This window comes from Mustela nigripes, chromosome 7 (genome assembly GCF_022355385.1).
Source record: "Mustela nigripes isolate SB6536 chromosome 7, MUSNIG.SB6536, whole genome shotgun sequence".
Taxonomy (NCBI): Eukaryota; Metazoa; Chordata; class Mammalia; order Carnivora; family Mustelidae; genus Mustela; species Mustela nigripes.
The window spans coordinates 10,757,782-10,781,097 of NC_081563.1; the positions used below are offsets into that span (position 1 = coordinate 10,757,782).

At 41.4% G+C, this 23,316-nt stretch overlaps 1 protein-coding gene across 1 annotated transcript in view; it reads right to left on the reverse strand.

Moving 5' to 3' along the window:
- Positions 1-23,316, reverse strand: part of NBAS (NBAS subunit of NRZ tethering complex) — a 317,167-nt gene that overhangs the window by 120,854 nt on the left and 172,997 nt on the right. The window contains exons 34-38 of the mRNA XM_059405174.1: positions 22,717-22,874; positions 21,892-21,981; positions 6,031-6,195; positions 2,680-2,793; positions 2,006-2,129 (exon numbers count right to left, since the gene is read on the reverse strand). Coding sequence (XP_059261157.1) covers positions 2,006-2,129; positions 2,680-2,793; positions 6,031-6,195; positions 21,892-21,981; positions 22,717-22,874 — 651 coding nt within the window. The remainder of the gene's footprint in view (positions 1-2,005; positions 2,130-2,679; positions 2,794-6,030; positions 6,196-21,891; positions 21,982-22,716; positions 22,875-23,316) is intronic.

The following is a 23,316-nucleotide window of genomic DNA, read 5'->3' on the forward strand; positions in this document are numbered from 1 at the left end:
TCTCTCTGCCTGCCTCTCTGCCTACTTGTGATCTCTCTCTCTGTCAAATAAATAAATAAAATCTAAAAAAAAAAAAAAAACTGTGTGAATCAGTATTTCCGAACTTCCTGGTTATGATTTCAGTCATTATGATGCCAATCAGTGGGTGATACACTTCCACACCCAATGCACTATTTTCTTAAGGTCTTAGCATCTATGCGTCCAAACCCTCTCAAGAATCAAAGTTTGACCCATAAGCAAATAATTAAAGATCACTTAGCCAGAAGCACGTTTGAGGAACACATGTGTGAAACAGAGGACACCTCCTATTTCTCTGCTACCTGCAGAACTTCACTGTATGGAAATGTCACGTGTGGTCCACCGAAAGGGGAATAAACCATAATTCCACTGTGAGTTATTTTTACTCTTCGGGACCATTTTATCTCCTCAGCACAAACTCCGCTTTGCAAAAATGCTAATTGTCAACAGGTTGGCAAGTTTGGAATGGAATATACATACCAATAGAACTACACCAAACTAAATAACACCACGGGCATGTTTTTGTTTGTCCCTGTTACTCCCTTTTTTGATTCAGGGTCTAGCACAGCACCTTGCAGAGACGGCTAAAACGTGGGAAGGACTGCCCACCGCAGTGATCAGACAAAGCTGAATCTGGATGTTCAACCAACCACTGGCTTTGTAACTCAAACAGCAACAGCGAAAACCACAATGGTTTCACGTCTCTGAGACATGGTTCTTTGTCTCGAAAATAGGACTAAATGCTAAGTATCTGGTGGTTTGTTATTAAGTAAGATACTGTACTAATAGCATTTGATATAGAGCTTCTCTTACTGTAGACAAAGTAAATGTTGGCTACAAATGTCTATGGAATTGAAAAAATGCTTAAAAGATAATTAAAGAAAGAAAAGCAAGAAGTAATAAAGAATGATTATAAGGGTAAATAGCAGTGCAACTCTACTCTTCACATATATTCAGCATTATTCGTAAGGTGTGCCGTGAATATAACAATAGCTTTTTGGATAAGAAAAACAAAATGTCCTCAACTGTGAGATACTCTGATTCAGAAATAAAGGTAAAAAGCAAGCACCTCAGAACTGAAGGGACATGGTATACTCAGTAAAAACCTCTAGTATTCAAAAGGCCTCCATAGGGGACAGAACAACGGTTTTTGCTTCCCCTCTTCCCAATTACATATAAATAGTGATTGAAAGACGGATTATCCAAAAATGAGTGACAGGTTTTCTGCGAAAACGGCAGTTCTATTCCCCATACACATTTTTCCCACATTTTATTCCACGCAGCAATGTGCTCAATTAAGACCACATCACCCAAGTTTACTGGGAGCGAGAGACAGCCAGAAATACCTAAGGGGAAGGTGTGGATAGGACTATCAAGGAGACTGCTTTGCCCTCCTTCTTCTTTTCTCCTTACTGATGCCTGGGATATAGAGAGATAGCTGGAGCTCCAGCAGCCTTTTTATCATGAGGTATTCACTAAAGATGGCAGAGCAGAGAGAGTGGGAACTGAAAAAAAAAGTCAAGGAAACTATCCTGGAACCTGAAGAAGAAGGAGGGAGACTAAAGAGAAATAAAGATACAAAGGGAAAGGTTATCTTTGGTGAACTTACATACATTTAATTCTTTCCAAAATATTCTACACAGAAAGATATGCAGGCATGTGGAAAATTCTTAAGATGAAATATATACCTACATCCTGTGAAACAAATACTTAAGGGTTCTTAATGAACGCGCAAAATCAGAAATACCTGTAAGAATCACTTCAATTATATCATACTTATCCTTTTAACTCAATATTAGTAAGTATCCAGAAAACAGAAGGTTCTCAAATAAATGTTTTAAATAAATGCATGTTGGTGTCAAGTTAAACTATTCAGAACTAGAAAAATTTATTATTATTTTTCCCCACTCCCATTCACTCATTTTTCATATATGGTTTCCCTAATAGGAGTTACACATTGTCAGGGAACTAGAACCTTCTTCCATACCTTCTGTTGTTGGAAATACCTCTTCCCCTTCAGTTTTAGCCTCAGCCAGTTTTCCAGTTCTTAGTAATACCTCTGCAAAGCTTTCCCCTGGAACAGGCCGGTGGGGGTCATAGGTCACTGTAGACTAGACAGAAGCAGTTATATCTTTTAGTAGGTGACGCTTTTTTTTTAAGATATTCTTAGAACAGAGTCATAGGATTTTATATCTTTTGATGATTCAAATGATAACATCTCACTAAAACATATCATTTTATGTAAAGCTTGAAACAGATTTTAATCTCATAGTATATTATAACATATACAAGTCACATAAAACCAGGTCGCCTAGAGGGCTCAGTCAGTTGAGCATCCGACTCCTGATTTCAGCTCAGGTCATGATCCCCAGGTTCTGAGATCAAGCCCAGTATCCAGCTCTGTACACAGCAGGGAGTCTGCTTGAGATTCTCTCTCTCCCTCTCCTCCTCCCCCAACCTGCTCCCGCTCTCTAAAATAAATAAATAAATCTTTTAAAAATATACACATTTTTCAAAAAAGTCACATAAAACCAATGAGCAACATGAGTAAGAACGAAGCTAAAGAAGTACATTCTCAGGAACATTTTAATTTTTGTTTATACTAAAATGCCCAAAACAGCATGAGAGTTGGCTCTGTGTTCTTGGGCGCACTGTCCTTACCTCTGTGACAAAGGGATCGGAGAGGACGGATTCATAAAAAGGATGACAGCCTTGTTTTTCTAGACCTTCATTGGCTATGGTTCCCATCTGATAAGCCCCACCAAATTCCTGCCCCTAAACAGAACAAAGACAAGAACAGTGGTCAAAGTTAAGAGCGCTGGGGGCAGATGGGGAGAGGCGAAGGCAGGGTTATGTGGGGGAGACGGATGCACGTGCGCGGTGGGATCCACGGAGAGCGTGTCAGCGGGACACGGACGCCCAGTGAGCGGTAAGGCCGGCACCCACGGTCTGAAAGCAGCACTTCAACCTCAGCCTGCAGTGCCTTCGGATTTCCCTGGTCACTCTGACATCCGTGCATCAAAAATAAAGAAGCAATCAGCGCTAAGCACACGGCAAGTTTTCTAATCTACAGTCAGAGTAACCTGCCCCAAACATCATTCTGTGCATATCGCTCCTGCGCTCCGCACGCCGTTCGCAGCTCTGAACGAGACTAGCAGGCCACGGTAGCAAGTCTGAACTATGCAGAATAACACTTAAAGTTCTTCAACGTCAATCAACATTAAGGGCCAGTTCTTCAATCACGATCTACTTCACGTGTCCTACCAGCTTCTAAGCCCTTCGTCCACTCCAAGAGGCTAACCAAGCTGACTGCCTCGGCAGGTGCCGCCCCGCTTCCAGGCCCAGCTGGGCCCTCACCCGCCGAAACCCCACGCACTGGAGGCGAGATGCAAGTGCGCCCCTTGCCTCATCCCCGGCCGCCCCACAACTGCCTCCAAGACCTGTCAGCGGCCGTGTCCTCGCTGGCACGCGCTTCCGGATCCCTAGTAGGTAACCGTCTTCAGGCTGACCTTCCTCAGATATGAAGCTCCTCGCTGCAAGAGCCAAGTCAAACACAGTCACCCTTTCCTCTGAATTAGGGTTAGGGTTAGGGATTAGGGCTGGGGCACGGGGAGGGTTAGGCTTAGGGTTAGGGGTCCTCACTGGATGCCAACCACAGCCTCGGGAAACCGCGACGGCAATGCCGGAAATGATGACAAGAACAACAACTGACACTTTACAAAAACGATCTGGTATCAGGCACGGGGTTACGCACTTCATCTGAGGGACATACACTCCAAAAGTCCAAGACACGAGTCATTTAAAAGTAACCGCAGTAACCACACAACGAGAAGAGACGTGTGGACCTGCCCCCAAGTCAAGCGTACGCCACCTCAGTCTGTGGGATCGACATCTTGGCTGTGTCACTCTTGTTTTCCCTCTTCCCTGCATATCCCACATCCAGACCATCCGCAGGTCCGCAAGATACATCTCCCACTTCCTTCACGGCTGCCCTGGTCCACCACCACCCGCCCCCCGCCCGAACACTAGACCAGGGACCTCTTCGGCCCTGCTCTGACTCACACCACCAGCTCTCCACACAGCACTTCGATGATCTTAGGGAAAGGAAAGCCGGATCACACAACCGCATCACCTACAGTCTCCAGCAGCTTCCCATCTACTCAAAACAAAATCTGTGGTCCTCACTGGTCTACAAGCCTTTGGATGTTGGCCTCTTCACCACCTCCTTGATCTCGTCTCCTATCATTCTCCTGCTGTTCACTCTGTTCATACTATGCAAGCCTCCTTCCTGCTCTACAAAGATGTCAAGCACCTTCCTTCAAAAAGGGCTCTGTACTTGTTCTACTTGGCTTAGCCAGGTTTCCACTCAGAGTGACTCCTGAGATACCGACCTTCCGATCTAAATCAGACCGTCACTCGCCCAATCAACTCCCCTTAACCTGAAGTTACCCTCACAGCCCTCACTACCACCTACCGTTACAGTATTACACAAATATTTTATTGGTGGGCTTCTTCGTCTCCCCCACTGAAATACAGGCTCCTCACAAGAAGGGTTTTCCAACTCTACTCCCAATCACTGGCACACAGAAAACGCCTGAGGAATATTTGGAGTGTGATTGCAATGATGATACACCCAGGGAGTGTCTGGGGTGAATTTATAAACAAGCACGTTTCTTTTTCCTCTAAGCCTTCCAGTGAGACCAAGGACTACAGTATGAAGGAGCAAGAGGTTCACTGGTCACGGAAAGTACACTCAATCGTTCTACTGCTCGTCCTGACCTCTGCTTCCAGAATGGGTGAAAGAATCTGGTTACACTGTTCTCTTAACCCAAAGCACCTACTAAAAACTGAATGTTTGCATCATCTCCTAAAATTCACAGGTTGACATTCTAAGCCCCCAAAATATGATGGTATTAAGAGGTGGGGCCTTTGGGTGTATATACACAATAGAATATTACTCTGCCCTAAAAAAAGAAGGAGATCCTGTCATCTGCAACGACATGGATGGATTACAGGGTGCTATACTAAATGAAGTAAGTCAATGACAGGCAAATATCATACAATTTCACTTATACGTAGAATCTAAATGAGCAAACAAAAAAGCATAAGCAGATGCATAATTAAGAGAACTGATGACTGTCAGAGGGAAAGGGGTGGGGAATGAGCAAAATGAGTGAAGGGGAATGGAAGGTCCAGGCTTCCAGCTACGGAATGAGTAAGTCACGGGGAACACAGTCACAGGTACTGTAACATTGTTATGTCATGACAGATGGTACTTACACTGTAATGAGTACCACATAATGGATATAGTTGTCAAATCACGACATTGTGCACTTGAAACTAACACAACATTCCACGTTGACTACATTTCAATTAAAAGTAAATACTTTTTTAAAAAAATAAGAGTTGGGGCCTTTGGGAGGTGATGGGCTCACAAGGTTAAAGCCCTCAGGAATGGGACTAGTGCCCTTATATAAGAGACTGCCGAGAGCTCCCTCACCCCTCCACCATGTGAGAACACAACAAGCAGACCCCACCAGGCGTGAAATCTGCCAGAGCTTTCATCTTGGTCTTCCCAGCCTCTAGAACCGTGAGGAAAAATGGTTGTTGTTTAAGCCCCACAGTAAGTGCTATTATCGTTCCAGCAGCCCCAATAACCTTAGCCCCCATGCCTGCTACCAGGGCTTTTCCTCCACTACTGGCCCATAAAATCAAGTAAGGACCAATGAAGTCATTTCCCTTTTCATCCCACTAAACTTTAATTCTGACATCAAACCCTACCCCACCTCAATCTCTATCAGTGTCTTTCGCAAGCACCCCACGGGAGTAGGTTCCATTCTATAAAATAAGTGACTCTTCCCCTATCTGATGGGAGGCCTCAATTTTTTAAGAGATTATTTAATAACCTAGAGAAGAGAAACCTGTTTACAGCAGGAAAACAACTCAGAAGCAGTGCTAATGCATTGACAGAAGCCCCGGGGTGGATTTTAAAAAGACAGAGGCCTTGCTTACAGGAAGCGGTCGAAGGTAAGTCAAGGACTTCTTCCACCACTGCCGGTCACTGACCGCCTGCAGCACGGCCTTGGTGGTGGTCGTGGTGCTGGACAGGACCTTCATGGTGGCCGCTGTGCTCCAGTGGAAGAGGTCAGAGTTGCTGCCAGGAACACCGGCTTCGCCCTGGTTAAAACAGAAAATGGCAAAAGCAAAAAATGCACATTGTCAGAAGAACAGAGAGTGATAATGAGACTACTTGCACTTCTCAGACATGAAGAGAAATTTAAAAATCCATCTTTGCCAGCAACAAAAAAACATGAAACCAAGCATTACTGGCATATTGTACCTCCTTGGATCATTTACAAAAGAAATTGGGGAAAGGAAAAACCATCATTGTGTATTAGTCCAATAATCCCCTTCAGAAACATTTATGAAGCAAATAGGCTCTTTTTTACCAGTCTAATATCCCACCAAAGAGAAACTCAGGTTAATTTGAAAATATTTATTATTTAATTATGAAATAAATTATTCATTCAAACAGCACTACAGTGACCCCTCTACAAAGGTACAGGATTTGGAGGACCCACCTACTAATGTTGAAATGTTTTGTTTTTCGGGCACCTGGGTGGCTCAGAGGGTTAAGCCTCTATCTTCAGCTCAAGTCGTGGTCTTAGGGTCCTGGGATCGAGCCCTGCATCGGGCTCTCTGCTCTGCGGGGAGCCTGCTTCCCCCTCTCTCTCTGCCTGCCTTTCTGCCTACTTGTGATCTCTCTCTCTGTCAAATAAATAAATAAAATCTTTAAAAAAAAGGAAATGTTTTGTTTTTCATCTAAATAAGTGGATGATTAATAGTGTTTAAAAGGTTTATAACATGAAACCTCCTGCCAATCTTGAAGCAATCAGCTAAAATTCTGACTCTCCATTTACTCATCTGAGAGATTCCATGTGGAGAAAAATACTAATACATTAACATTATTTTAAATAGAAATGACAACAACCACATCTTCTTTTGATCAAAGAAAAACACTACCTGTTCTACAAAAACAAAGTTCTTGGTTTAGTGTTTATCTACTTCCACTTATTTTTTCTTAACTTTCCTGTTTAAATGAAAGCAAAGTTAAGGCCAAGTCCCTCCATTTCAAGAGCCTTCCTGATACTGACAAGAGGGCTCAGTTTGGCTACTTAGGTCCACATCATATCACTTATTCATGCATTATCAAAGTACTCAAAAATGGAAATCTTGTAATCACTCAGTAATTGCCAGGATATCACACATCACAAATACTCAGGATACAAATGCACTGTTGTAGACCCAACGGACAGCTGCCTTATATGGTAAGTTGAATTATGGGCCCCCAAAGATGTCCACTTCCTAATTCCTGGAACCTGGGAATACACTGCATTCCATGGCAAAGGGACTTTGCAGATATGATTAAGGACACACACCTTGAGGTGAAGAGATTATCTAAATTACTGGGGTGGGACTAAGCTAGTCACACGAGACTTTAAGCAGAGAACCTTTCCCAGCTAGGGTCACAGAGAGGGTGCCTGGGACATGACATGTGGCAGAGGCAAGAGAAACCGGGCACAAAAGGATTCGACCCATCATTGCCAGCTCTGAAGACGGAGGAAAGGGCCACAAGCCAAGGGATGTGAGTGGCATCTAGAAGCTGAGAAAGCCCTCAGGTGTCAGTCAGCCAGCAAGGCAAGAGGGACCTCAGTCCTAGAACCACAAGAAATTGAACTCTGTCAATAACATGAATGAGCATGGAAACAGATCTTCCTTTAGAGGCTCATGAAAAGAGCACAGCCCTGTTGGCACCATGATTTTGTCCATGTGTGACTAAGACCCAAGGCTGCCCGATTTTTATCACATGGTTAATTAAAAAATAATCAATTCGGACTGTTTAAGTAGCTAAATTTGTAGTAATATGTTACAGCAGCAATAAAAAACAAGTATCATTATGTTAGGATACTTAACTTCTAAGAAACTATTGTGAACTATACGCTTACTTGCAAAAGGAAAGGAATTTAAGCTATACTAACCAATGCTTATAATTTGTCCAGTCTGTTTCTCCTAAAATTTTCTAAACTCTGCTTGTAACATGAAAAAAAAAAATGTGTCCCAACAGAAGAAATGATAATTATGTGACACAGTAATGGTGTTAGCTAAGATACAATGGCAACCATATTGCAATATAAATATATCAAATCAGGGGCCTCTGGGTGGCTCAGGCAGTTGAGTGTCCCACTCTTGATCTCATGAATTCAAGCTCCGGAAGCTCCCCAGGTGATGTGGAGCCTTCTTTAAAAAGAAAAGTATCAGCTTGATAACCTGTATATCTTAAGCTAACATAACATTTTATGTCAAATATACCTCAATGAAAAAAAAAAAGGTTTAAAAAATCATGATTCCTATGGGCTTTTTGGCCATTGGGAAAAGTATAAACTACCCGCCCAATGCCATCATTATAATTTGATTACGAAAACAACATAACAAATATGGATGTTAATAAGGAAACAATCATGTTAAGTTGCTTGTATGTTGATAAGGGCAACCATGCTAAAAAGAGCTGGGGTTGTTTTGGGGTTTGGCTCATTATCCAATGTTTCTGAAAGGACAGGGTAGAAAGTTCTACGTAGGAAAAAACAGAATTCTCCCTCCATGCGTAATAATGACAACAGCCCACCACGGGCCAGGACTGCACGAAGTGCTTCACCTGAGTCCCGGGCATCAAAACTGGAAGGGAACACCAAAAAACACAAATAGTTCTCATGGTAGCATTACTACAATTCCTTTCTTTCCTTAATTTCTTCACTGTATGAGGAGACAGCAGTGGAGGCTGATTTATTCTCTGCTCTGGTACCACAGACAGCTGGTTCATCAAGTCGGACTTAAGTCAACAGAAGAAAAACAAGCTGATTCCAGCTCCTGCACTCCAGAGGCCCCTTTTTTCTAAGAAGGCCACAACCCAAGCCCATGTGCTTTCGATGGCACATGGCAGCAACGTTACCCCAGTTCCCTGCATTTAGGGAGGGGGGTCTGCTTCCGCCGGACAACCAGCGCACTGGTCATTGTGCACGTGACCCACCACGTCCGGCCTGAGCTCTCCTCTCTGGGCTGCTGAACAGTCTGGAGATCATGTACACTCGGCTTCCCTCGGCTTCTGAGTTCTCCCCCTAATAACTGTGCAGAGTGGAAACAGCTCCATGCGTCCCTCTGTGAATAACACTGCCAAAAATAGTTCTTGGCCAGAAATAAAGCTCAGAAGAATCTGAAGTATACACTCTCTCTTTTTATACAGATATAGATATGTAGATACAGCTCTGTGTGTGTGTGTGTATATACACACATATATATATGAATATATATAAAATATATAGTAAGCATCTCAATTTATTGGCTATATTTCTGAATTACTTAAAAACCCAGAAACAAATGAGGATTCATTCACTTACTCAGCAGTTGTTGAGTGACTCTTAACTCAGTGTCACGCACGATACCAGGCACTGAAGTGATAAGAACAAGTAAGACACAGTCTGTGCTCCCAAGCTGCTCTGAAACTAGGGAGGGAGGCAGAGAAGCAGACCAGTCACAGCAGGGGAATATCGCCTCCTCCAGCCGAGGTGCACGCGAAGCAGTATGGGAACATGAAAAGAGGCCATTCCTCCCCTGCCTGGAGGCACGATCGCAGAAGACTGCACAGAGGAGGTAATATTCCAGCAGGAAAGAAGATGGGGCCTCCAAAGGAGGAATGGCAGAGATCGTTTCGGGCCGACTTACACAAATGCAAGAGCATGAAATGAAACAACACGGCCAACCAGAGGAATCCTGAGTGAGTCAGAGAAGGTGCAGATGCTGACACACAAGGGCAAGGGGCAGAACACCAGGTTTGGAAGGAAGGACAGGGGACTGGAGCAAAAGTCCCGCTGAGCAGCCCAGAGCACCTCCGCTGTCGCCCTGACAGGTGGGAAGCCACTGAAGGACTCGCAACAAGGGAAGTCACATAATCAGATTTGTGTTTTAAAAATATTACGCCCGACCTATACCCCTGGGGATAAAAATACATTATATGTTTAATTAAAAAATAAATAAAATTAAAAAAAATATATTACGCCCAGCACAAGAATCCAGTTAGGAGGCTGGTGTGTTAGTCCAAGTTTCAACTCATCGGGGACTGAATTAAGATCATAATGCCACAAACATGTGAGGTCACCATGGGGTATTTGCCTACCTGAATGAATACATTAAGTGTAAGTGTTTTTATTTCTAATCCTTCTCAAAGGGAAAAGGGCCTGAGGTAAATCAGATAAGCAGAGAAATCCAACTTTCTAAGAAATAAAGTCCACGGTCACCAGGTGAGTCACAGTGAAGACCTGAGCGAAAGAAGACAAGAACAGAAGAAAAGTCGGGCACATAAGCAAACGTTCATGGTTGCTGAGCAAGGTTAGATGCGGGGGTGTGGTGGGGGTAAAAGGAGCAACACAAGTTACTGAGGAAGAATGAACAGAGGACCAGGACCACAGAGGGGACGAAGAAAGATCTAGACACCTTTTCTCCCAAGAGCAATGTCTAACAGAAGTCCCGGTTACAATATCTAAGAAACACAATGGCTATCATTTACTAAATGCATATTGTGTGTTGGGTACCACGAAGGGGCTTCCTAGGGTCATTCCTCAGTTTTACAGTAATACTGCAGACTGGGTAAGAGGACGCCACATGATGGGAAAGTAAACTGTAGATCCAGTAAGGGGAATATGCTGCCCATAGGCAACTGGCCTAGGGGTGTCTCTTCTTGACCAGGTCTGGCTATCGAAATGTGTGGTCCCTTTGTTCTTCATAGGATTCTGACATATTATACACACACACACACACACACACACACACACAGGCACACATTTAAGGTCATTTATTCCTCTGTCTTATAAAACTAAAATCTCATTAAAGATGGCCTGAAAAATACCAAAGATTAGGAGTAAAAAAGATAGTACTTATTCATAGTTCCATGATATAAAGACAATACTGCCAGTAAACATTCTCCCTTCCTGTCTTTAATCCAGGCTTAGCAACCTTTCAAGGATAAGATATATTTTAAAAATGTGTTCAGTTTGATAAACCATAACACATCAGCACTTAGTAACAGACCACCGTCCTAGCATCCATCCCAGAGGCTGCTACTGTGGTCACTTTCAGCCACTTCCATGGCCGAGATAAATTCTATTCGTACTTCTGGCAGCATAAATTAGTTTTGTCTATTTTTATACTTTATATGAATAGAATTATGTCCTCTTTTGGGTCTGATCTCTAGCACTCAACATGTTCTAAAGCCTAATATATTTCACCTATAGTAGCTAAATGTTATTCAAATAAGATTTCATGCCACATTTTCAAATCTTGTTCACCTTCTTAATCAAGAGAGTATACTGAAGGATTTGAATGTCATCAACTAATCAAGTATAGAATTAAAAATACAAACAAGTTAAGAAATATGGCACTTAGGGGTGCCTGGGTGGCTCAGTGGGTTAAGCCTCTGCCTTCGGCCCCGGTCATGATCTTGGGGTCCTGGGATCGAGCCCCACATCGGGCTCTCTGCTCAGCAGGGAGCCTGCTTCCTCCTCTCTGCCTGCCTCTCTGCCTACTTGTGATCTCTCTCTCTCTCTCTGTCAAATAAATAAATAATCTTTAAAAAAAAGAAAGAAAGAAATATGGCACTTAAACACAATGCCGCTTTACTCAGAGGAAAATCAAGTCAGTTGAAAAATATCAAAAAATACAGACTATACAACAATTATTCCATTTCATAAAATGAACCTAAACTTTACTTCTAGTTCATATGGATAGGCTAACTCAAGACAGGAAATTTCAGATATATAGAACTTAAAAGTTTGTTTCACAAGGTAAATGAAATTCACATGCTCAGAAATGTGTAAGATAAAAGGATTGTAAGTGAGTCCCCTAATGAGAATTATAAAAGATAAAGTAAAATCAAAGGCTCATTTGGACCACAGAAGAAGCATCAAACTTGAGGAGAGTCTACCAAGATTATACTGTAACTAGAATAACTAATGAGGAAAATAGTTTTCTTTCAACTACATGTAATGGGGAAAGAAAAGAGAGTTAGGCAAAATTTACTCCTCAAATGATTACTACTGGCACTTTTTATATTCATAGTTGCACACTGCTAATTAATTTAGAATGTGTAACAGCCGAAATAGATTAATCCCCCAAACCAAATCAACAACTCCCAGCATAAAATTTAACATGAAATCTCATTAATGTCAAGTGTGTTACATAGCTCAAAGGTTAACTTACTAAGCATTAATAGTATCTTTCAGATTCTCCAATAGACCCCACTACTGCTCAGGTTCATAAGAACAAGAATAGCTCCCCATGTCAAGCTTGGCTTACAGAAACGATCCTTGCTGAACCATTACTGTAACGAATAGTCCATTTCGGAGTTGCTTTCTCTGGTGTCTGATAACACGTGTTAATTTAATGAGAAAAATCTGTTTGCCCACCATAACCTTTGTGTGATGTACACACAAAGCTAGGTAAAGATTAGAAAGAGCTCTCAAACTGAACTCACTCACTACCTCCTCTCCTCCAACAGATCATTAGATGATCCAAAGCTCTTCCCTGTACCTAACACAGTAAATTTCACCCTGAACTCAAAATATTAAAAATGCAATCTTTATTACTAGTGCTGCTACTTTTAGAAGGATCTGTCAGAAGCAGCAGGAGAAAAATCCCCACAAAATAAATCACTCACTATAAAGTCTGACTCTGCTTTAGTTCATCCGCTAATTAACAGGCCAGATTACAATTTAGATGTTTTCACCTTTGCAAGTCATGAATCCCCTATACAATTCTGACGAAAGCTGTAAGTCCCTTCTCCAGAAAAAATGCACACAAGTGTACACACACATGAACAAAGTCACAAGCAGACACATACACACACACCAAATTTGATACACGATGTCAGAGGCTTTGAGAATCAAACCTTCTTGAATCTCCTAGCATTCTTGGGTCAAGATTAAGAGGCATGTAGTTAGGAAAAATAGAGGCATTTGAAGTATATTTTTATTTTCTTTTACCATACCCAATTTTTAAGTCACTTTTGATAAATGATATGCAGTTCTAAATGCGTCCACAAAATAAATTTACTGAACACATACTTCTGGCATGCCTATTATGTTTAAGACCCAGTGCTAGGCAACAGAGTTACATGATGATTAAGATGTGGTCCCTGCTCTCAAAGAACTCACACTACATTAGGAAAGACAGACAAATGGGAAATTTGCTTTATTTTACCAATGAACTAAGAACTTATCAAATTGGACCCCATTCAAATATTCCTCTCTTTATAATAACAGAATTTACCCAAACCCATCATATCTACATCTTAAACTTCTTCATCTATTTTATTCACATATTCAACAAATATTTTTGACATTAAGTATAACAAGAACAGACACTGTTCTGGATGCTGAAAATAGCAGTGAACAAAACATTGCTCCTGTCACAAAGATCTCCCCTTACAATCCAAGAAGAGATAAACAAAAAATAAACAGAAAGCATACCAGAAAAGTCTACCAGATCAATGATAGGGGAAGAGCTATACAGTGTATGGAAGTGTGTCTGCAGAAACCAGAGAAGCTCTCACTGAGGAGACTAGGAGACATGTGAGCAGAGACCCGGAAGAAGCGAGGCCAAGTCATCTGGACACGTGGGAGAAGAACACGGCAGGGCGAACACGGCGAGTACAAGGACCTGGAGGGAGAACTTGATGGGAATGTTCCAAGAACGGCAAGAAGGTCAAGACCGGAGGATGCTAAGCAAAGCCAAATTTAAGGGAAAGAGGGCAGAGGGCAGGAGAGAAGAGATCAAGTCAAACTGTTAGTAGGGAAGACAGATCATGGGTGTCCCTGCAGGACGGAAATCATAAAAACTTATTTGTACTCTGAGGAATGTGGCATGATCTGATGTATTTTTGAAGAATCACTCCGGCTGCCTTGTTGAATCCAGACCACAGCAAGGAAAAGAACTCGAGCAGGCGGGCAAACAGGACACCACCATCAAACTCTAGGTGAGACACCAGGAGAATTTAGACCAGGGCGGTAGCCGTGGTAAGAGTAAAATATGGCCCAATTCCAAGTCCACTGGGAAAGTAGAGCCAACAGGATTTCTTGACAGACCGCATCTGTTATGTAGGACAGAGAAGGACTGAGGAGAACAACAAGGTTTATGACCTAAACAACTACAAAGATGGAGCTGCCATGTTCTGATGTAGGACACGGCACAGAAGGAGCACCATGTTGGCCTGGGGTGTAGCGTGCATGGGGTGTGAAAATCAGAGGCTCACGTTGAACACACTGAGATGTCAGTCCGCGAGAAAGGGAAGTAGAGATGCTGGGTTGGCGGTCGCACGGACAAGCCTGGAACTCAGAAGACAGGGCTTGAGCTATAAGCAGGGACTCATCTGCACAAAGTTGATATTTAAAGTGATGATAATGGATGCAATCATTCAGGAATGAGCACAGCAGAGAAGAGACTGAAAGACTGAGACCCGGAGTATCTACCACTTGAGCTGGGGAAATGAGGAAGGACCACAAACACGAGGAGACCAAGCAGACAAGGAGGTATAATGAAGACAAACAGATTATCCCTGAAACAAGTATGTATCCGAGGTCAAGTAAGATAAAGGCAGATATGACCCGTGAATTTAGCGACAAGAGGTCACTGGTGATCCAAACACAAGCTGTTTGATAGAACAGGGAGGAGGAAAGAGACTTGTGGTGAGTAGATAAAAGGGAACAGGAGAAAAAGGAGGTGAGGCCACTGCTAGTGTCAAACAAAAGCAGAGGAAAAGTCCCCCAGAAGAGTGCGTATGAGCCCCTCCAGGGCTACGTGGTCCTGTCACCAGGCCTCCTCTTAAAAGGAAAGGGGATGCCTGGGTGGCTCAGTGGGTTAAGCCGCTGCCTTCGGCTCAGGTCATGATCTCAGGGTCCTGGGATCGAGTCCCACATCGGGCTCTCTGCTCAGTAGGGGGCCTGTTTCCCTTCCTCTCTCTCTGCCTGCCTCTCTGCCTACTTGTGATCTCTCTCTGTCAAATAAATAAATAAAATCTTTAAAAAAAAATAAAAAAATAAATGTTCAAAAACAAAGTAAAAGGTAAATAAATCATTGTCTGTACATCAAATGAACACTAACCCACCCTTATAGAAATGGTCTGTATATAAAGAGAAAAGCGTATATCCATGACAAATAAGATTACATGAAAAAAATTAGCTTCGAGTTATTATATGCAGTATGATTCCATTTTTGTTTATAAGATAAAATAATAATTCTTCAGGAGACAGACAATAGCTGCACATCTTTTTATACTCAAAAAAAAGTCTGGAACTTTTTAAAATAAACTTAAATATGTTTTACCTCTAAGCAGTGAGATTCATGGTATAGGTAGAAAGAACGAAGAAAAAATTTATCATACTATTTTATTTTTGATTAAATTATTTCACATTTTTTAAAAAGTAGAAAAACCAAAGTTACCACAAATTTCCAGTACTTATCAAAAGTTAACAAATGTTAATATTTTATCACAGATGTTTCACTTTTTTTTTTTTTTTTTTTACTTTTAGGAATAAAATACCAAATAATGAAATACCAAATAATGTCAATTATCTGAACCATGTCTCCTCTTAAAGGGATTCCTAAAATAAGAGCCTATATTAATTTTTGCAATTTAAAAAAAATTATGAACTCTAGTTAAGATGGAGAAACGAACTCGTGCTTCAGTGTACTCATTCTGCTCCAAAATACTGAGGATAATTGATGAAAAGGGTGGAAAAGCACTCAAGTTCAATGGAATTCAACATTTCGGGGCTCAGAATTCGAATGCTGGCAGTGGTTGCCAGATGCTCCTTTCTAGAGAATTGTGAATTGAAAGGATCCCCAGTAAGAAGCTCAGACTCACTGCCTGGGACTATGTATTTATGTAAAACTGTTAAGTCTAGAGAGACAGAGAACAAAGACAGGGCCCAAACCCTTCACTGGCTCCACGCTTTTATTTCTCATAAATCCTCAACATTACAAGAGGGAGTCATGTCAAAAGCACTGTAGGACATGGTTCTAGACTGAAGCACCAAGGGTTTAAATTAAAGAAAACCACAAAACTACAGAATCCTTAGACAGGGTCTAAGTAGCTAAAAAGTAAACTGAACAGGATTTCTCCACAATGAGATTGAAAACCAAAATTCCAAAACACTAAGGGAAAAGAGATAGTAAAGTGATAATTATAACAAAAATCCATTCTGGGGGCACCTGGGTGGCTCAGCGGGTTAAAGCCTCTCCCTTCGGCTCAGGTCATGATCCCAGGGTCCTGGGATTGAGCCCCACATAGGGCTCTCTGCTCGGCAGGAGCCTGCTTCCTCCTCTCTCTCTGCCTACTTGTGATTTCTGTCAAATAAATAAATAAAATCTTTAAAAAAAATCCATTCCAGATGAAACTGTTTCCTTTAAAACTTCAAAATATTAATTTGTCTTTGTGCATACCAAACATAAGACTTGAAATCCTTCAAGAAGGAATAAACTATCATAAAACATAAAACAAAACAAAACCATCCCATTGAACTAATTTTTATGTATGGTAAGAAATTCTAAATTCATGTTTTTAAATGTAGATATTCCTCAAACTTATGGTTATTTCACATAAAAAGTGGTTTATTTTTACTTACTTTTCAATAAATGTAAGAGCTAAAACTATAAAACTCTTGGAAAAAAGCACAGGGATAAATTTCTGTAACCTTGAGTTAGGCACCAATTACTTAGCTAAAAAAACCAAAAGCAGAAGCAATAAAAGAATATTGGTAAGCTGGACCTCAGCAACATTAAAAGGTTTTACACTTCTAAAGCTACCATTAAGAAAACTTTAAAAAATCAAGCCATACACGGAGAGAAAAATATTTTCAAATCATATACTTGAGAAAGGACTTATAACCAGAATTTAAAAAACAAAACACCACAGGGGGCGCCTGGGTAGCTCAGTGGGTTAAGGCCTCTGCCTTCAGTTCAGGTCATGGTCTCAGGGTCCTGGGATCAAGCCCTGCATTGGGCTCTCTGCTCAGAAGGAGCCTGCTTTCTCCTCTCTCTCTGCCTGCCTCTCTGCCTACTTGTGATCTCTCTCTGTCAAATAAATAAATAAAATCTTTAAAAAAAAAAAAACAATAAACAAACAAACAAAAAAAAAACACCACAACAAAACTCTTACAGCTCCATAAGCAGCAGCATATAAAAAGATGTTCATTATCATTAGTTATTTGGAAAAAAGCAAGCCAGAATGATAATGGGATATCACATACATCCCTGAGATTAGCTTTTGAGAAAAGCCAGGTAATAAGTGTTCATGAGAATGCAGAGACACGGGAATCTTTTTTTTTTTTTTAAGATTTTTTTATTTATTCACTTGACAGATCACAAGTAGGCAGAGCAGTAGGCACAGAGAGAGGAAGGGAAGCAGGTTCCCGGCTGAGCAGAGAGCCTGATGCGGGGCTCGATCCCAGGACCCTGGGATCATGACCTGAGCCGAAGGCAGAGGCTTTAACCCACTGAGCCACCCAGGTGCCCCAGGAATATTAACTCCTCCTGGTGAGAAAGGAAAATGGTGCAGCCCCTTTGGGAAATAATTTGGCCACTTCTTCAAGTGTTAAACACATATATACATGCAATCAGCAGTTCCACGCCTACCTACATACACAAGAAATCAAAGCACATTTCCCTACAGAGATGTGTGCACCAATGTTCAAAGTACCATTATTCACGATGGCCTAAAAGTAGGAACAACCCAAGCTGATGTGCATCAACTGGTGAATGGAAAAAGAAAGGGTTGTCTCTGATACTGAAGGACAACTGCCCTTTTGCTCACTTCTAGATATTTCTAAACAATCCTTTTATAAATCCAAAATCACTATGCTTAGCCTATGCCCCAGTTCTAAACATTAATTAGTCCAGTTGTATAAATCTATATAGCCACTTAAAATGTTCATAACAAATTTTCCCACAGTGAAAATGATTTTTTAATGGGAACCTTATACATAATCCATTTCCAAATCTAATTAGATTTATCTGGGGGAAAACATCATTGGCTAAGGGATATAACAAATACTAGCTAAACAAACGTTAATACACTCTAAATGGTGGAATATTGCTACATCTAAAAAAACATAATAACCAACATTAATAAGAAACTGGAAAACTGTAATTTTGGTAGTTATTCACAAAATATGCATTCTGTTCTATTTATAAAGTAATATCTTGTTCACGCGGACAATAGCCAATATCTTCAAACTTGTAGGCTCCACTTGAACTAATGCAAATGTTACTGTGGAGCAATTACACCTTTACTTTGCCTGGATATATAAATAAAAATTAGTATTTTCACAACCTAGTAATGAAAGTCTTGAGCATTAAGCAGTTTACACATATCGTCAGCTCTCATTTACAGTTATAATTTAATGCATTTATTATATCTACTGTTAATGTGTAACACGCAACATCTTACAGCTAAGCACTGCATTTTAATCTAATAATAGTAGCTATAATATTCCAAAATGTGCTTTAAGAATCAAAGCTGTAATATGTTCATTGAGGGTTTGAATTTGCATTTCACGAGATCTAGATTTCTTACAACTTGCTGAAAAAGGACAAAGACAAAAAAGCTTTTAAGGAGCCACCAGGGGAGGAAAAAAAAAAAAAAAAGCAGAAGGAGAAGGGGGAAAAAAAGAATACTTTGGAAGAATTCTTTTTCCTTGCTAAGTAGAACGCGTTAAAGCCGACGGGTGGTCTCCTTCATTTACTAAGGAGACTAATGAATAAATACACGTCCACTTGCAGTGACACAGCATGTCCCATTCCAAAGAAGCCATTAAAGGGCCAGGTTGACACTTTCTAATTCATTGTAGAAAGAGAAAGCAGGAAACCCAAAAGTCACAAAGGCTTTTCCTGGATTTTATAAAGAAGGATGGGGATTCAGAATAAACTTACAGAGCTGATCTCAGCAGAAATACTTTGCAATTCTAAGGTGAAGAGAGAAATGACACAACCCTTCCATGGGCCAAAACATAATGGGATCTCAGTAGCTACCACAGCACATATATGTGAATTAACTGGGAAATCCCTTTTATTTTTGTGCTAAAATCTATTTTCTAATTAATTTTTACCACAGACTAATCTTTATGCAGTGAAGTTTCCAAGTGAGCATTAGCAAACATTTCCTAGGTGTTCACATGTAACAACCTCTCTCCAGAGAGACAGACATAAACAACGTCCTTCCAGTTAGCACACAAGAGCTGACACAATGCCGTGGGAGTATGTGGGAGATAGAGAAGGAGGAATTAATTAGAGGACTGAAGGAAAACTTTCCAGAGGAAATGATACTTCGGGCAGGATCCGCGGGTAAGAAAGACGACCAGAGCACAAGGCAAGAAGGGCAGCAGAGGGAGAAAGAAAACTTGCATTAAATGACACCAAAGGTGTGACGGAGCCGGAGAATGGTGGTGAGTTCGGTAGGACTGGAACCCAGAGCATGTTCGTAGGAATGGAATCCAGGCATGAAAGAAGATGAGGCTAAAGAGACAGACAGAAGGAAGAAAGATGCGGCTGAACCAGTGGAGTGGGACGAAAGGCTCAAAAGACACAAAACTTGGGATAAAGAAGGTGCCATTGAAAATGGGTCTTCAATTGGACCTTGAAAGGTAGTAAAATTGGCCAACTTCCTTCCTCCAAATATATCAAATATCTTGGGACTGCTGGCCAGTATAAGAACTGCTTTGGATCCCACAGAGAAAACATTGGAGAACTTAATGTGTTTTCATATCCAGTGAAGAAAACAAACAAACAAATCAAGAGTAATCAGCATGACTACAAGTCACGACATGCCAAAGACAAAACATGTCTACAACACTCCAGGACCCTAGAAAAACGCGAGGGCTTCCATCCAGAGAGCATGCAACGACACAGTCACTGTGTGCAGCTGATGGCAGGAGGCAAGGCTCCATTCCGTGTCTGACCTTCGGCAACTGTGGTAGCCGTCTGGTAGCCAGGAGCCTCACGTGGCTATGTCCATTTCACTTAATTAAGATTAAGTTTAAAAGTTGATTCTTGAGGGGCTCTAGCCATATTTCCAGTACTCAAAAGCACATGTGATTAGTGGCTGCGATACTGAACAGTGGGGAGACAGAAGGTCTCCCTCACTGTGGGAAAACCTACTGGGCGGTGCTACCCCGAAGTCACCATCACAGAAGAAGAGGAGAAAATTCCTTCCAGACAAAAAGGTGCCATTATAAATGACTCTGAGATCCTCAGATCACTAAGCACTGAATGAGGGTTACAGGGGTATATCAATATGTTTGTCAAAGTGAATTTTAACATAAAAAAAAGAACTACAGCGTAGTCCACGCTGCACAAAAACTAAGTCACTCCATCAATTGACTCCACAGCTGAAGCTTTGTGTCAGATTTCCAGAAGTAACTGTGTAGTATGCAACCACATATCAGTTTGGGAAAATGGATACAGCCCATTTACATAAATAAATAAATAAATAAGATTAGGTATAGCTCACTCATCACAATTAGACATCTTTCATTATGAATGACATTTCACATTTTGAAAGCAAAGCTAACCATTTAAAGGAATCCTGTGGAAAACCAATCTATAAAGAGGGTTATCATCTTTTAATTGACCTTATTAGAATATCAAAAACTGGGCTACTTTGTTCAACCTAAAAAAGAAAATGCTAATTTTATATCGTTAGAAATAGGAGAGGGAAATGTCACAGAGCCAACAATGACCAAAAGGTGTCAGGGGGTGTGTCTCCCAGGATGAACTATCCTGAGACGGGTACATACTTTGGTGGTTCAGACTATTATTCGCATGTCAATGAGGTGAGGGAAAAGGTGAAATGTCCTGTAGAAAAATGGGCAAGAGAATGCAACAGGTACCTCACAAAAGAGGATCTCTCCTGAGCTAATTCCGTCTCATCAGCAATGGGAAAAATGCAAGTCAAGATCATAAATAAGTATCACTGAATACTTCAGAGAACAGGTAACATTTTAAAAAAATTAACAATGTTGAAGTGCTAACTCGGCAATCCCCAGCGCTGTTGTTGAAAACGCCATGGGTAAAGCCACTCCAGAAAATCATCTGCGGTTCCTGAGCGAGGCTGCAACTAGGGACGTGCTAGCATCCACCTCTGGGGGCGGGTAAGCCGACGCCGAGGACAAGGCAGGACCCGAGCATCAGTGCCGTGCAGCGCGTGATGATGCAGCTGTAGTTTTAGCCGAAACGGAACAGACCCGACGCCAGTCCTCACCGGAACGCGCTGGGCGAGGCGCACAGGGCAGTCCTCCACCGCAGCAAGGATAAATGTGTCAGCGCGTGGACGAGTCTCCCGGAGGATACGGGGGGTGGCTACTTCTGTCCCGTACAGAAACAGGTGAACTCAAACCACCATATGGGGAGAGGTGTGAAGGGGCATTAAACTTCTTTAAAACAAGAACAAAGGCCACAAAGACCTGGTGTCAGGGCAGCCGTGATCTCTGGAAGGAGAAAGAAGGGCCAGAAATGAAGACGCGAGGCGGTGTGCGGGGCCGTGCGGAAGGCGGCCCCAACACCTTCTCTGATGGTTTCATCGATACTGTCTCTGTGCTCATTTACGGAGTTGAACACTTTCGTGTACTTTTTTTTAATGTATGAATGTTGCATCTGACAAAACACAAAAAGTTTGGAAGAAAAATGGTCTCTGCACCCCATCCACAGGGCCAGGCGATGCCCAGCTCGCTCCACCCCGGCTGGCTTCAATCTGCTCCCCCATGCACCCTAACTCACCTCCTGCTGCGCTCGACCAGTTAATGGTGAGACATTGATACTCTCCCCGCCTTCTGGGTGGATCTGGAAATTCACTTTTTGACAAAGAATCTGGAAAGACAATATGACCTACTATGAAGGAATTGTGTTTTGAAATTCATGGCACTTCACAGTGTAGACTGGAAATTTAAAAATGACTCTTTTAAGGAAAAATCTGCTATTTCATAATGAACAGTTTTTTGGGAACAGGCTTACTTCAGGACTTTCTGAATACCATGCCCAGCTGGTATACAATGTACAGAATGACAAAGACATGAAAAATGAGAATTCCAGAAGCTCTTCCTATAGTCTTATATCCTGTATGATCTCTTCCTATATTTTTGCAACAAGAGCATTAACCCACCCTCAGGCAGATCTATCCAGTGAATTTTAGGAAATGTAGCATCTCCCCAACCAAAACTCTTTCCCCTGCCATTTCCAAAAGGCCTCTAAAGAATGCTGTCACCACTGGTTTTAACTCCTATGATTTCCTCCTATGAACTCCTATGACCATTTCTTACGTTTTATTCTCAACATTAACCTCCCCCTTTACATTCAATAATTTACTTCTTAATATTACTTCCTGTTTTCCTCATATTTGCCTTGTACCCTTTCTTCCTTAGTATAAGCCAAAAATATTATTTTATATCCTACTATCTTCAAATCCTTTTCACATAAGTGATAAGCTACTTTTCTTCCATAAATTAAAATTCTAATATTTTAAAAAATGATCACAAATCTCAGATCCACAAACCCAACAAAATACATTTCATACAGTTCGAGATTTACTTTACTGGGAACGCTTACCTCTCTCTGGAGAGAGCTGCTAGCTGCCAAAAGAGGTTCAATGCTGCTAGGAGGGCAATGTGTCAAAGCAAAAGCCATGAGCTCCTGACAAGTGGCCAAGTCCTGGTAACTTTCGGATTGTCCTAACTGGCTACAAACATCCCAACTCTTAGAATAACCTGCAAAATTGGCAAGCAAAAAAAAAAAAATTGGTTTCCACAAGAAAAGTCTCTAAGCTTAGAGGAGAAATCCAACGGCTTTCTGATGAGGTCTTGTGTCACCAAAGCACAATTGTGGTCATTAGTGATACGTAACATTTTCATAACCAGAAATACATAAGGAACTAAAATAGGAAAGAAATATTAGACTTGTTTGTTATCCAGAAAGTTCAGCAATATCCCAGACACGTTTTTCTGATAAACGCTACTTCATTTTAGAATACCTAGCAATGACTATAAATAATCGACTTGGCTTTGACGCTGAGTAAAAAGCTGGATATCTGACTTCGGAAGACCCAAGCGTATGGCCCAACACTGCTACTAAGCACTTGTGTGAGCTGGAGAGAGTTCCACGTGTCACACTTTTTCTACTACTACAAAGTGACAATAACAATGCTTTCCT